This window comes from Pholcus phalangioides, unplaced genomic scaffold (genome assembly GCF_987345545.1).
Source record: "Pholcus phalangioides strain wild (caught in Gottingen) unplaced genomic scaffold, Ppha-v1.0 ptg000015l_1, whole genome shotgun sequence".
Taxonomy (NCBI): domain Eukaryota; kingdom Metazoa; phylum Arthropoda; class Arachnida; order Araneae; family Pholcidae; genus Pholcus; species Pholcus phalangioides.
The window spans coordinates 13,633,614-13,648,676 of NW_028301608.1; the positions used below are offsets into that span (position 1 = coordinate 13,633,614).

General features: G+C 33.6%; 1 protein-coding gene across 1 annotated transcript; it reads right to left on the reverse strand.

The window, feature by feature from the left end:
* Window positions 1-201: 201 nt before the first annotated feature.
* ND-PDSW (NADH dehydrogenase (ubiquinone) PDSW subunit) lies at window positions 202-15,029 on the reverse strand. Its single transcript, XM_089242829.1, has 5 exons — window positions 14,948-15,029; window positions 10,871-10,957; window positions 5,936-6,071; window positions 2,054-2,193; window positions 202-419 (listed from the first exon to the last, which is right to left on the reverse strand). Exons 2-5 carry the CDS (start codon window positions 10,953-10,955, stop codon window positions 313-315), a joined length of 468 nt encoding a protein of 155 aa, XP_089098955.1. The 5' UTR covers window positions 10,956-10,957; window positions 14,948-15,029; the 3' UTR covers window positions 202-312.
* Between the last annotated feature and the right edge of the window lie 34 nt (window positions 15,030-15,063).

Sequence of the window (15,063 nt, forward strand, 5' to 3'; positions counted from 1 at the left end):
TGATGATACCAAAATTCATCATTGACAAATTGTCTTGCTGCACACAGGAAAAAACTCCTCCGCAGGTAAAAACAAATTAGAGGGAGCATTGCTCACGACATCTTAAAACAACCTTTGGTACAGAGAGCGAGAATGTTATCAATCTGTGCTACCATGCCCAAATATTAACAACAGAAAGCTATAAAAAACCAGCACAAACAGTTGCAGCAGAAATTTTTATTTTTTTAATTACAGTACCAACAGCTACATGATCCAATTTTGAGATAGAAAAAAAAACTACTATTTTTCTAAACATTACTTCAGTATTTGCTTTTAGAGGCCCTCAAGTTTGCCTTCTGCTTTCCTCCTTTCCCACACCAGGCGATGTTTCTGTTTCATATAACAATCTTTGACATGTGGAAATCCTCCCAGATCACCATCTGTAGAATAAATAGAAATTTAGCATATATTTTGCAGAATTATCCCATTATAACAAGTTTGGTGTTATATCAAATCACTTATGTTGTATAATCCCTATGTATAGATATTTGTTCACAAAAAATTTCCTGCCCTTTCAGTGCATGGTCGGAAATGCTTTGCTGATGCAGTAATGTACACAGATAATACTAGGAGTGGAAGGACACCATGTAAGAGAGAGAAAATATTCCTTTTAATAACAAATGTAAAACAACAAAAGTAAAAGGGATGTTTAAAGTGTATTCTAAGAGGTGTAATGCAGGCCTCGCATCTGTGACACATGGAGTTCCAAATATTCTGTAATATTCTGGGCTTGTATAGGGCTGCCCAGCAATACATGCAACCAGTTCCTCAGCACTGTCAACAGGAGTGTCAGAATGCACGTGTTATATTATCCCAGAAGAAGTAATCAAGGCATGATAAATCCAGCGTCTAGAATGCACCAACTGTCTAGAACTCCCGCACCAGTAAAATGCCATCTATCACGTCAGGAAAGCATTTCCCACCGTACATTGCTATGTGATTCTGAATCCTCTACGGCACACTACCCAGTGCTGTCTTCTCTTAACACATGGGCCCACCCGGGAGCCTCACAAAAATAAGAACCGGTTCAAATTTTCGAGAGTTCATCAGGTAGGGCCTCAGAAAAATCACTTGCCCGGGGGCCCCACAATGCTGTTAATATGGTCTTGACACTATCCTTTCAAGAAGTTTGTAAACCTGTGCTGAGACACTCTGTACAAGTTTAGCCTCCTACTTAAGGACAACCAAAATGGCAAAAATTCTAGAACCCATTTATAAGCAGATCTCAACAAAGAGACACATTTTGGTGAGAAAAAAACATTTTTTTAAGATACAAAAAAATGTGCTGCTCTGTCTCAAAGTTAATAACTACACAAAGAAAATTTAGGTGCCAATACCCATATTTTAATTGCCATGGCAACATGGTGCTTGAGATTTTCCAGGCTTGTTTGTATATATTTTTAAATCTACGAATGTTATCCAGTTATACTATTACTAGTAGTACTGGATTGCATTCCCAGATTTTTGAAAAAAAAAAGCTTTTGGGAATTCAAGTTATTCATCAGTTTGAATAAATAAAAGTTACTTGTATCAAGCCAAAAAAAATTTTACTCTGTCAGTAAATAAATATCCACTAAATTAACTCTATTACCATGATGTTTCAAATAGTTTTCCTGTGAAATAAAACAACTTTTGAGACAAGATAAAAATTTCAAATCTGGTAAACTTTCTCTTTTGAAAAAGTGGTGCAGCTAAAGATTTCAACATCTCTGTGTATTTTTTTCTCCAATCGATGCGCAAATAACTGTCTGTGTTATCAGCAACTGTGAATGCCTAAAATTCTAACAATTCAAGAAATGTAACATGCTTTTCAAACCAAACAACAATTATTCATTCAAGACATTTTTGTCCAAGCAATTGTAACAACCAACACAGATACAAATTTTCAATGATTTTGATTCTAAAAACGAATCTGTCAAATTATATTGTTGATTATTAAAAAACTTTATGAAAAATGTGATGTCTAAAAAATACTTTGTTTTCCCTTTCATATATATCACATATATACACTTACATTTGATGAAATAGTTCAAGGATGCCTCATCATGCTGATCATAAAGTTTCTTGCATCTTTCATCATCATCAGGATATTCATATTGAACACACTCTGTTATTCTTCCTCGCAATACATTAAGAACTTCATGTTCAACTTTCCTTTAATTATAACAAGAAATAATTTAATCAGAAAAAACAAATAAAATGTACCAAAAAGTCAAAATCACAAGAATTGTGAACCAAAATAAGATTGATATGTAATTAACATACCAGAAAAAATTGAACAGCTCAGCTTTTTATACATAGTAATAATAAAAATGCATGATTTTTAACAAAAACATTGATTCAAAAGACATTTCTTCCTGTACATCACTGGAGTATAATATAGGGCTGAGACAAGATTTAGCTTCCTATAATTTCTGTTTAGCTACAGTTATTTCATGCATATAACAGCCAACCAGGAAGAACATACAATATAAAGTTCTTGAATGGCCGCTCAAAGATCTCTATGCAGGAAACCTGTCAAAACAGATGCTGGTGTATATACTGCACAACTTTTTTACCCTTCGAATTTATTTCTCGGCAGTACAGCTCCATAATGACAGAATGAAAATGTGCTGATTGAGTTACATCGGTGTTTCTTTAGCATAGTGAACAAGAACAGGCATGCCATAACAAAAGTGAAAAACTGGCAAAGAAAAAAATTTTTTCTTCTTTTATGCATGGGTAAACTAAAGATTTAAACTCAACGCCAGCAAGAATTTAAATTCAATTTGTATGATTCGCTGTATCATCTGATAGAAACATTACAAACTGTAGGTGGCCTTCCCAAAGCAGAATCTGCAGCAAACTATGACACACATTGTAGGACAATCAGTGATGCTGCAGAAAAATCTCTGGAAGAATTTAAAAAAAAGAACTCTTTTGAAAAGAATGTAGAAAATATGTCATGGGAATTTTTACCATAGAACATGTTCATTCAGCTGATGACTCATTGCAGAACATACAAAACATTATACTTTGAGGGAGCCTGTAGCTACTTAATATGAAATAACAATTTTTTTGCTCTGTTAACACATCATAAGCAGGAAACTGATATCTCAGTCCAATCTCATCTGACTGGAATTTCAAACTTGTTCTTGAGTGGAAGAAAGTTGCCTGGAATAGAAAAACCTTTTCCACATTTCTAAAATGCAAAAGAAATGGGCGTTCAAAAATTGGATCTTTTTCCTTCCTTTTGTCTCTCAAGTTAGTGGAAAAAATAGTGAGATATATAATGGAATACAGTAAAACCTCTCTTTTGCATACACCGGTGGGACAAAAAAATTTGTCAGTAAAAGAGGGGTGGCCTTAATCAGGAATTTCAAATACATACTTTATCATAAAAGGAGAAATTATTTGGCATTAAAAAGAGAGGGTGGCCACATCTGAGGGGTCTGTTAAGAGGGGGGGGGGGTTTATTGTATTTCTCCTCTGGGTTTATAGGTTATACACAGTGTACAGATGAGATAAGAAAAAAGCATGAACAAGATTAGGGTTGTGTATGAAATAACTTTGTCCTTGACTGAGTTGAAATATCATGCCAGTGTTGAAGCGCGTTTATCATCAAATCTGAAATTTACCTGCATAAGAAGTATCAAAAGTATGTTAGAATTGAAATTATTTCCTAAGAGATGGCAGTTGAAATGGGATTTCTGTCCAGGAATGATGTGCTTTGGAAGTGTTCGTTGAGCATATAAAGAAGTTATGTTATTTTAATTGGCAGATATTGTGATATATAGGGATTGACTGTCAAATTTAAGTGTGAGTCAATGTTTCTATCATGGAGTAAGAATTTGTTCGCAAATTTAATTTCATTTTTGCATGTGTAAAATATAATAAATGAATAAAGCCTCTAAACAAAATTTAAAAAAAAATAATAATAACAAGCTTAAGAAAAGAGTGTAATCAATAGTTCATTAGTAAAAAAAGGGTAAATTCTATAATAATAAGAGAATGTAAGCTACGCACAAAAAAAAACCGTGCAGGAAAATAATTGAGCTCTGTGGTTAATGAGAAGAAATGGCAAATGAACAATTTGACAGGTTATATAACCAATCATTACCATAAACACAGACTACTTTGGCTCTTTTATTTTTAATTAAAAAAAAAATTCAATTTTTAATAATCCAAATATTATTAATTTTAAGTTCTGGTAGCCTTTTTTATATCAATAAGCTATCTCATATTATGCATATCTAAATAATACAGATTTTTTTAATTTAAGCCAATTAAAAAAAATAAACATTTTGGGCTAATATAACTTTGGCCCACTTCACCTTTTCCTATCTAGAAGCATTAAATGAAAAGCTAGGGTATTTTTTGAACTCAGGCTCATTCGAGACTAACGCTTGTATTTATACACCACCTTCCCAGTCCAAAAACAAAACTTGAAATAGAATAGACGTTCAAAAAATAAACATAATTGTACATCGCATAATTATATTTTTAAATTTACCTTACAAGCATAATCTAATTAATCCAATAATCTTATGTTTCCAATTAAGCACCAACCAAACTTGACAAAGCTGAATTACAACCTTCACAGTTGAATCTTTGGAAAATTAAAAAACTCATGTGTAATCACAAAATACAAAACCACCTGAAAGGCCATTTGGTGAACTGAACGACCTGATACATTCAGTTGCTTAGTTTAAGGTTGCCACTCAACAAAAACTAGTTCCAAAAATGAGTTTTCTACAGTAATTAGAGTATTTTTTATTATTTTATTTTTTTCGGCCATAGAAGGATCCCAGTGCCAAATTAGCCTGCATTTACTGTATTGACAAAAATTGATCAATAAAATTAGTCAAAAACGTGTGTTTGTACAGGATTTGACTACCACATGACAAACATTTGAATTGACAAGACTTCCAATCAATAGATCTTATTGAAAAATTAACAAATAAAAACCTTGCAATAAATGTGAACAGCATGGATGCAAGTAGTGTAATAAATGATTCTTCATACGAATCTGAAATATCTAAAGCTTTAGATAATTCTTAGAGATCATGGAATTATATTCCAGCAGCAAGAGCTTTTCGAACTGATGTTATTGAGCAAAATATTAGTTTTAATAGCAGTTAAACAAAGGATATCCTGAGAATATGATTTTATAATTATTGCATTTTGTGACTGGCTGCTTTCATGGATAAACTTATTTCAAATGGAAGACTGGTTTGCATTTGCAAAGAAAAGCAGATCGAATCTGGGACATCAATCACTATAATACAACAACACAGCAGCAAAGGGTATGATTACTGATTGACCGATTGTATCCTTATGAGGTGCCTCTGTACAAGGGCTACTAATCTCGGCCCGAATAACTCTTGTATAATTATAATAACAGATGTAAATGTAACATATTACATCTACATCTCTTACAGTATAATAAAAAATGTAAATGTAAAACTATGTAATGTAAAACTATGTAATGTAAAACTATGGAAAATAGAAAAGCATCATTACAACAATGATCAATAATTATAAAAAGCATTGAATCATCGAAAATTGTTTGAATGCAATAAAAATTGTATCCAATGAAAATGTCAGACTAAATTTAGATCAGTGCTCTGCTCTTCAAACTTGCTACACCAATAGTCTGGTGAAAGTAGTTGAGAAATTTCACAGGCCGACAAAAATGAAATGAATAATTTGCAGGCTTGTTGACAAATAATTCAAATAAAAAATGACATAGAGACTGCATTTTATTTATTAAATCTAAAATTAGATAGCATCTACCTGAATTGAGAAAAACGTTTCATAAAACTGCTAGTCTGAGAAACATTTTGACCACTGAACTAGATTGCAGAGTCATAAAAAAAAAGACCATTGCTCTAATGCTTGTAAAATTTGTACACACTTGTCTCTTAAAAACTGCTCTTGAGCTTCATGCATGCATACAGGATCTTTTTCATAGCATTCATCTATTGTGGGCACTCTGTTGTACTGTCGGTGATAATAGTAGTACTTGGGACGGTTTGGAACAACCACAGTTTCTGAAAAACATTGAATATATAAAACATTTGAAATATATATGCGCTATTACATACGTAAATGAAGTCCTACACACACTTGGGAAACAAAAAATACTTTTTCTATGAATAAATGTCACATTGTTAAAAATGAGTAAGAAAAATACATATGGGCTGAATGCGAGTGCAACTGGAATAGCCACCTTTGAAGAAAAAAAATGTGTGAAATAGGTATATATACAGTTGATCCCGCTTATAATGTTCCTGTTTAGAACATTTTCTCACTTAGTATGACTAATCTTCATGAATTTTATTTTTTTCCTATATTGAAAATGTTAACTTTTTCCATATATAATGTTTAAATTTTTTGTTGTTCCCCCTTACAACGTTCAGAAAATTCACATCAGAATTTTTTTCCCTTGAAATCAGCATATTTTTTTGTCTTTTTTTCATGTAAAGAAACCAAAATGATGATTATGTGTGTCCTAGTATTGAAAATTTCTTTTCTTGTTCTCTTGTTGTCCAATAATAGTGTGCAGAGCATAATTACCCTTACCACTGTTCAAATACACAAGGTTGATCGAAGTTATGTCTTTGAATATGGAGTCCAACAGATAGGATCTAGAAAAAGTTCTCAGAAGAGGTTACTTTTTCTTCCATTGCAGTCTTATTCAAATTTGCCATATTAAATCGATTCCAAAAAATGAATCTTCTAACAGTTATGTTATAGACAACTGCATATAACAAAGGATTGAACTTTCGCATTCACTTCTAAATTTATTAATACAAAATCAAGCTGCAAAAGAGTGACATGGACACAAAATATAAACAACTTGACAGATTGTCAGATGCCAGCATCAAGTAGCATTCAAAAGTAGCTTCTTCAGCTAAGAAAAATTGGATTTCCTTACTTTACTTCTTTGAATTTAATTCTTCACAGAACTGACAAAACAATGCTTTCATGACCTTCGAAATTTCTTAAAGCAGCAAAAGTGTTAGATTTTGGCAAACTCAGAGCAAGTTAAAAAGAAAATCTCTAAGTTTAGAGGAAAAAATTAAAATTCTTAAATTTGTAGATGATAACCACAGTCACATCCAATTGCAATGTTTGCGAAAGCAATTAAAGGACTGGTAAGTTTTTGATATTTTGTGGAAAGGCAAGAAAATGTGCCACATATTATGTGGCAATTAAAATGTGCCTGATATTATCCAGATTTTATGGAAACTTGACTGTTATAGTTTGTTATAACAAATAATTAATTCTTATTAACCGTTTAAAGAACAATGTTCCATTTATGGAACATAGTTTTTATTTACAAAAATATCAGATAAAAATTGATTCAAACATTTCAGGTTTTTTATCGTATATAGACAAGAGTTTTAAGTATTTTTCGAAATAAATTTGGAAACTTCAGGTTGATATAAACATTTTTGACAGAATTTTGAAATTTGACATTTTTTGGGCATTTTTTCCCCATTTCGATAAAATTTGCAAAAATCTCAATTTTGATGCAAATTGAAAATTATTTTGTGTGTTTCTACCACTTAATATATCAATCAATTAGTTTCTTTGTACTGTTGAACGTTAAAGAGCTAGTTGCGTTCAAAAATGCATGTTCCATTTATGGAACATTGGCCTTTGAAGAGAGCAGGATTCTAGGGATATCTAATGTGCAGTGTGCTGCTTCGATTTTCCCGTTCGAACCCCAGGGTATTGTCATCATTCGACATGTGTATAGGAGCTAATTCTGGGTAATATGACACAGAGGAATGTGCTTTCTGGGGTGGATTGTTTATATTGGTTGAGTACTTTTTTATTCTTGCATTCTTAGAAATGGGTGTTCTTGCGAACTTCAGACTAATCAAACAGAGTTCGACAATCCTAGATAGTCTTGGTGTGTTCAGCTGAGTGTAACCATATCAAAAAGGTATCTTACATTAGAAGAAGCTGTAAGATATTTAGAAACTCTTTCAGATTCTGAATTAGAGGATGCAGATATATGTCAATTACGTGCTAATGAAAATGAGAACATCATGGATGAAGATAATATTGTTGAAAAGGATCTACAGTAGTATCAACAATTCAAACTGATCCATGTGAAATGCTAAGTAATTTTGCAACAACAAGAATGAGGTGTTAGAAAACTCCTGAAATGTGTTCTTCAAAAGATGTAGGACAGAAAAAAGGAGCAAAACGCAAGTTCAACACTCAATTTTCTAGAAAAGGCAAGACAGTTTTGAGCGATCGGAAAAAAAAAGTTATTGCATGGGATAAAAAAAATTCTTTCTAGAATCCGATCAAAACATCAGCTCTGGATTCCATTGGAAAAAATTTGACATATGACCATTACAGCATGTTGGATAATTCATTCAGAGTTGCAAGAAGCGGATCGTATTTCGCATTTGGAATTCCAAAGAGAAGTGACAATTGAACCTTCTACGAACGAAGGAGGGGTTACTTATTTATCCAGGTCCACGTTGTCAACTGAAAAAAAGATGTCAGGTCATTTGATGGCCATTATATTGTCTGTGACGAAAGGACGGTGTGTGATTTGCCAAAAAAACACTATGTATATTTGCTACCAATGTGACAAACGAGTCCATCAAATATGTTTTCCTTCTTTTATCACAGACATTAGAAAAAAATTTTAATTTCCTGCACTCATTTTTATGTTAAAAAAAACCAGTATGTGTTGCGAATTTGAATTTGCAGTAGAAAATAGAAAATTTCATGTGATAACTGTACCCCAGAAATAAATAATCGTGGGAATATAGGCGATACCAGTTTCAGCTTTCACCTCTCCCCAAGTGTCCATTGTTCCATTTATGGAACATCGTGAAAAACAAAGAAAAAATTTTTTTTCTTCAAATTTCAAAGTTGATCTATATATATAGGCATGCAAAAGAACCTCAAATTCCAAATTTCAAAACAATAAGTGACTTTGTTTATGGTTCGGCCTTTAAACGGTTAAATCTCTATATGTACAGTAATGTTTGCTAATAAATTAAAAAAAGACATAAAAAAGCTATGGTTGGCGTAAAACTATGTCTTATAATATTCTTATAGACATTTCCCACTTAAAATGTTTCCGGCTTATAACCCTTTTAGTTACGGTTTCTTGAAAAACATTGAAACCTTGCATGGGGGTTCCGGATAAAGTTGTGAGGATAATTCAAGAACTGCTATCAGACAGAGTTCGTCAGGTTCGCGTAGCCAGAGTGATGTCTAGAGAATGCCAGGTGCCAAGCGGAGTTGTCCAGGGATCAGTGTTAGGCCCGATCTTATTTACTTTGTACACTTACGATATTACTCAGGCTGTGTCACCCATCTCTCTATTGCAATTCGCTGATGACGTGAAGTTATTTTCTCCAGTGGAAAACACTAGGGGCCTAAGAATTGCATGCCAACAACTTTTCCAGTGGAGTTGTCAGTATAAGCTACCTATTTCATCATCAAAAAGTGGATCAATGCATTTAGGTAGACGCACCAATCCCGAATATTACCAACTAGGTAATGAAACGTTACAGCAATTGGATACATGCGTGGATTTAGGTATTGCAATGAGCCGCATTCTGGATTTCACTGATCATTATCATGGCATAGTCTGCAAAGCTAATAGAATTTCATATATGTTATGTACGGCATACCGTAAGTGTGATGCGCATACGTTGTCATGTGCTTTCTGTGTGTACGTTCGCCCGACTCTGGAGTTCTGTTCGCAAGTATGGAGCCCTTACAAAATCAAGGACATAAAGCTCTTCGAAAAGCCACAGAGGTCGTTTACTAAACGAATACCTGGCATGAGCGGTCTTATTGCCAGAGACTTCAATTTCTGGGTTTACACTCGCTGGAATGGTGTAGAATCGCTGCAGATCTGAAGATGTGCTACAAACTAGTCCACCAAATTGTTTATCTACCATCGAGAGAGCCTTTCTTTGAGATCATAGACAGGCGAGTTAACCTACGTAGGCATCGCTTCCAAATAAGAATACCAACGGCTAGAAGGGATTGCTTTTTCCACGGATATAGATGCCGTGTGGCAAGAATATGGAACAGTCTTCCATCAGAACTTGTATGTGCCTCCTACGCAAGATTTGCTTCCGCTATCGAGGATTTTGACCTGACTCCGTATGCAAAGTGCTTCCCGTTCTGACTTTTTTTTCTTTTTCTTCCAGTATAAGTGCATTTCATGCCTTCTGGGGTTATTGTAAATAAATAAATAAAAAATTATAAGTCGGATTGACTGTGTATATATACATATATAACAACACTATTTAACAAATTTTAACTTTTTCTTTTCTCTTGAGTAAAAGCTGTTATTTCTATGTTGGCTTAGATTGAATAAATATGAAAATGATGATTATTCCCCTCAAATTTTGCTTTTGTGGTGAGGGTATCAATATTTGTGAATTGGTCATTTACTATTGGCTGATTGGTTGACTGAAATATTGAAATTGACAACAAAAACAAAAAAATTCACACTAATAAAGAATATTAAAAACTGTAAATAACTTCCAGAATATAAGTCACCAGGGTTGGCAAGTTTTTACAATTGTGGTAAAAAACTGGCTCTGCAAAAATAGTTTTTACCAGTAGCGAAAATTGAAAAAGTTAAAAATTTAAACTTTCACTTTTAGAAAACAAGTTTGGAGAATCTTAACTTAAATTACTTTACAAGACATTGTTTTCATGAAATCATCATTAACATATGTGCAAAATAAATTAAAGTTTATAAAAAAGTGTGTTTTAAAACACAACTCTGTTTCAAAAAACCATGAAAGAAAGAATTTGAAAACCACATAGAAAGTTACAAATGAAATACCTCTAAACCAAGTGACTGGTGTGTCGACAATGTAAAATATTTTATTCAGAAGCCTGGAGAATCCGTTTCGTGGATTGTCATCCATTTCTGAGGAAATAAGAAAAACACTACTTTAAGCTTATATTCTAACATATATTAACATTCATTCATTCATGACATTCCCATATTTTAAGATATAGAATGGCATGAAAATCAATGCAATCTCATAATAAACATATGTTGTAGTTGTATGTCTGTATGGCTGGTTGTGTTCTGTAAATGACTTGAAGTGATAAACAAGTCCTGTGCAGTTATTTGTATTCACAAGACTGATCCCACTGTACAGAATGTAAGAAAATGTCCTCCACTAGAACTGATCTTGAGCGAGTGACAGAACAGCTATAGTATAATCCAGAGCTGGACAAGCACTGCACAATTTCATGCCTTCTGAGGTTATTTTAAATAAATAAATAAAATACAAGCACCAGGTTGCCATGACAATTAAGAAATTGGTATCGGTATCTAAAATTTTCTTTGTGTAGCTACTAAATTGCAGGCCAAGAGAGCAGCACAAATTTTTGGAATTTATAGCAGCATATCTGCCAACATGAAAGAGCCACTATGTTCACAAAAAACTCAAAAGAAACATTATTTTGGACCTTTCTCTTCAGATAAAAAATTTTCTGGTGCCCAGATATTTTTGCGATTTGTCCAGCCTTGGCATATAGTCCCTTTTTTCTTTGGCGACTTCTTTTATAGCCTGTTGCCACTTTTCTTCCTGGTCTGCCATTTTCTTCCATGTGAATTATTTTTCCGTCTGTTATTATTATTTCCTTAAGCTTCTAGGTTGCCATTCCCTTTTTACTATTGGTTATCGTCTGAAAGTGACTTCATCTCCTAGAGGCCACCAGTAATAATAGGCTTTTGTATAGACAGCAGTATTTGAATCAATTAAGCCTGTTAGCACACACACACACATACATTTTGAAGCTTCTTTTTTGTTCATTTTATGTTGTATCGTACATACTGTTTCTCCTGTACAAATATACAAAGCCCACAACAGACAAAATTGCCAACAAGGTGACTGAAAAAAGATGCCCATAAAAAATATGGATGTTGAGAATATACGGGGTGATTATAAAAAAAACTATCCGACATATGGGCCCCTAACTATCATACCATTCACAGAAACTGAATGAAATTTTGGCATAAGGTATTTTGAGGTATGCGCTCAAGAATGATATGGAAAAAAACAGTGTCACTCAAACAATTACGGTTACAGTGAGAAAATTTCGAAAATATCAAATGGCAACACCAAGTTTTTTGTATTGGAATGCGATCTCCATACTGAAAAACACTAAATAGCGTTGGAATGGCACCTGTAGCACGAAAATCCCCGGAGCTAGGCAAGGAAAAAGTAAAAAGGACTTTGCCGTGCACCAGAGCATTAATGTTTGTTTCATTCGTCACACCGTTTCTTCGGCTGAGATCCCAGCCTGATTAGTCCTCCACAAGGTCATGTGGAAAATTTGTGAAACACAATAAAATGCTTTATTTTATGCTGCTTCTCTGTCCTTATTGGTTGTCCTCACTTTTAGCCTATCTACCGCCGGTGATTTTCATGCAACAGTTGCCGTTCGAATACTATTTAGGGTTTTTCACAATGGAGATCACATTCCAATATAAAAAACTTGGTGTTGCCATTTGATATTTTCGAAATTTTCTCACTGTAACCGTAACTGTTAGAGTGACACTGTTGTTTTCCATATCATTCTTGAGCGCATACATCAAAATACCTTATGCCAAAATTTCATTCAGTTTCAGTGAATGGTATGATAGTTCGGGGGCCCATATGTCGGGATAGTTTTTTTATAATCACCCTGTATATCTAATCTACAGCAACTAAATAAGAGCAATAAAAAAAACTAATAATTATGATAAAATATAAATGTACTGCCCATAAAAAATTGTGGTCGTCTCATCTAAGTATGGATAATTTCTCGATTTATCCCAATATGCTCATCTTATTTTTTTTAAACTTGTAAACTATGTTAGAATTTATGACCCCAGGAGGTAAGCTATTCCTTTTTAAAGAACCCTATTAGAGAAAAACTCCCTGCGACACCACAACTTGGAATGTATTCAGTTATTTCGGTGAGTTACATTTAATTATTTGTTGGAATATTTCATTTGGAATTTGTTCTCAGGATTGCATTTAGATTCCCTCAGGTTGTATATTTCATGCTTCCATTTCAATTAATTTTTTACATACTATACGTTATAATTTTCTTCCTGCAAAATCATATTTTTATTGAACCCAGAGAACTTTTTTTCACCAAACCCAGAGTTTTTTTCTCCCTATCACTGTATTATTTAGAAGTGAGTCTGGGTTTTTATTTATATTCCAGAGTATCCCCAAAGCAGAATATACCAAAATCTGCTATGTACGTCGCAGAACAATCTGGACAGGGTTTAAGCCAGATAAAAAATTCCTTTAGCAAAAAAGTGAAAATGGGGAAAAAGCTTTAGCAAAATGCTACAATGCTAATGATTGATGGTTGGATGTCTACTCGTTTCGTGCATCCTGTACATATTTTCGCGAAAGTGGCTACTACTTCTTTCGCATTCTAAGATTTTCTTTTGCATTTTGCAAAAAATGTGATCGTAGCTTAAACCCTGAATCTGGAAGTGAACGAACACTATTGTGGGCTATTCACTACAGAAAATACTCAATTAGCCAAGGGCTCGTTACAAAACCATGAAAAACATTGTTTTGGGATAGAGTATATGTATTTATACAGTAAAACCCCTCTTTTGCGGACACTGGCGGAACAAAAAAATTTGAATTGATTGATTTGAAAATTGCTCGCTTTTTTCCCTTTTTTTTCCTTTTCTTGGAAGTTTGAAACATTAAAATATTTTTTTTTATAGCATGTTTTTTTTGGCTTGAATGTGTCGAGACATTATATCACTCCCCAAAAGTGGGGAGGGGCGGTCATAATGTCCTGTGACTAAAAGAAATGCTGTTGATGGATTTATGTGGAACCATAGTAGTTGAACCTTTGCTAAAAGATATGTGAGTAATAAAACAGATGCATCTTCGCAAGGGAGTTGGAAATTGAAACAAAAGCGATGGGGATGCAGCTTTGCAAAACATGACAAAGATAATAGTAATAATAATCTCAGATTTTGAAATATAATTGTCCACTCCATCTAGTGATGAGATAATAAAGTAGAAAGATGGCTGTACAGAGATGGCAGCACATGTATGACAAATAATTCCGTCATATCTCTGTGAAAAAGACCGAAAAGTCTGCGTGTCTGCAAATGCCGTGGAACAGCTTCGGTATAGGGGACAGGTTGGCGATTTTCGGCGACTTTTTTTTTCGGCGCCAAATATGTCCGACGACTCCATCAGAAGTCGCCAAGGCCGTTAGACACATTACGAGCGCCGAAAAAAAAAAATCGCCAGCATAGAAAGCAATATGAAAAATATCATGAAACACAAGAAAAATAATTATAATAAAAAAATAATTATAAATGAAAACCCGGACTCTCTTTCCGGGAATCCGGGTTCTTATAAATAAACAACGGTCCTGCATGATGTATAAATAAATATATTCTATGTATTATAAATTAAAACCTACCAACCCATATATAAGAATAAAAACGGGTGAACAAAACGTGTGATTCTTATAAGCGGCAACTACTATATTCGAATGTTGTGCAATTTTTTTTTCCTTTGGTAGCCGTACTCAATTTCTATGATTATGAAAGTGTTTGGCAAATAAAAAAAATCTGAGTCACCAGGGGGGGGGGGGGTCCACCAAAACCTTGCCTTAATTGGAAATCACCAATTTAGCATCAAACTCGCTTAGCCAAAAATCTTACTCTAATTAATTTTACATAACGTGTCTTTCATTGCAAAGAAAATGTTCCAAGGGTACCTCCTTTTGCGAATATATATAATTAATACACATTAATATGATAGATACATATTAACACACAAAAACATAATCAATATATTCAAGGATCGGTTTAAAAATACACAAAAATTAAGCATTTAAACGAAAATAAACAAATTAACTCAATACACACTCAAGCAAGGTCACCAGCAAATAATAAATACAGGGTTAAACGACAGCAGTTCAAGAATCAATAAATATAATGTTGAGGAGCAAATGTGAAAAACTTCACTAAGCTCCAGACATTTA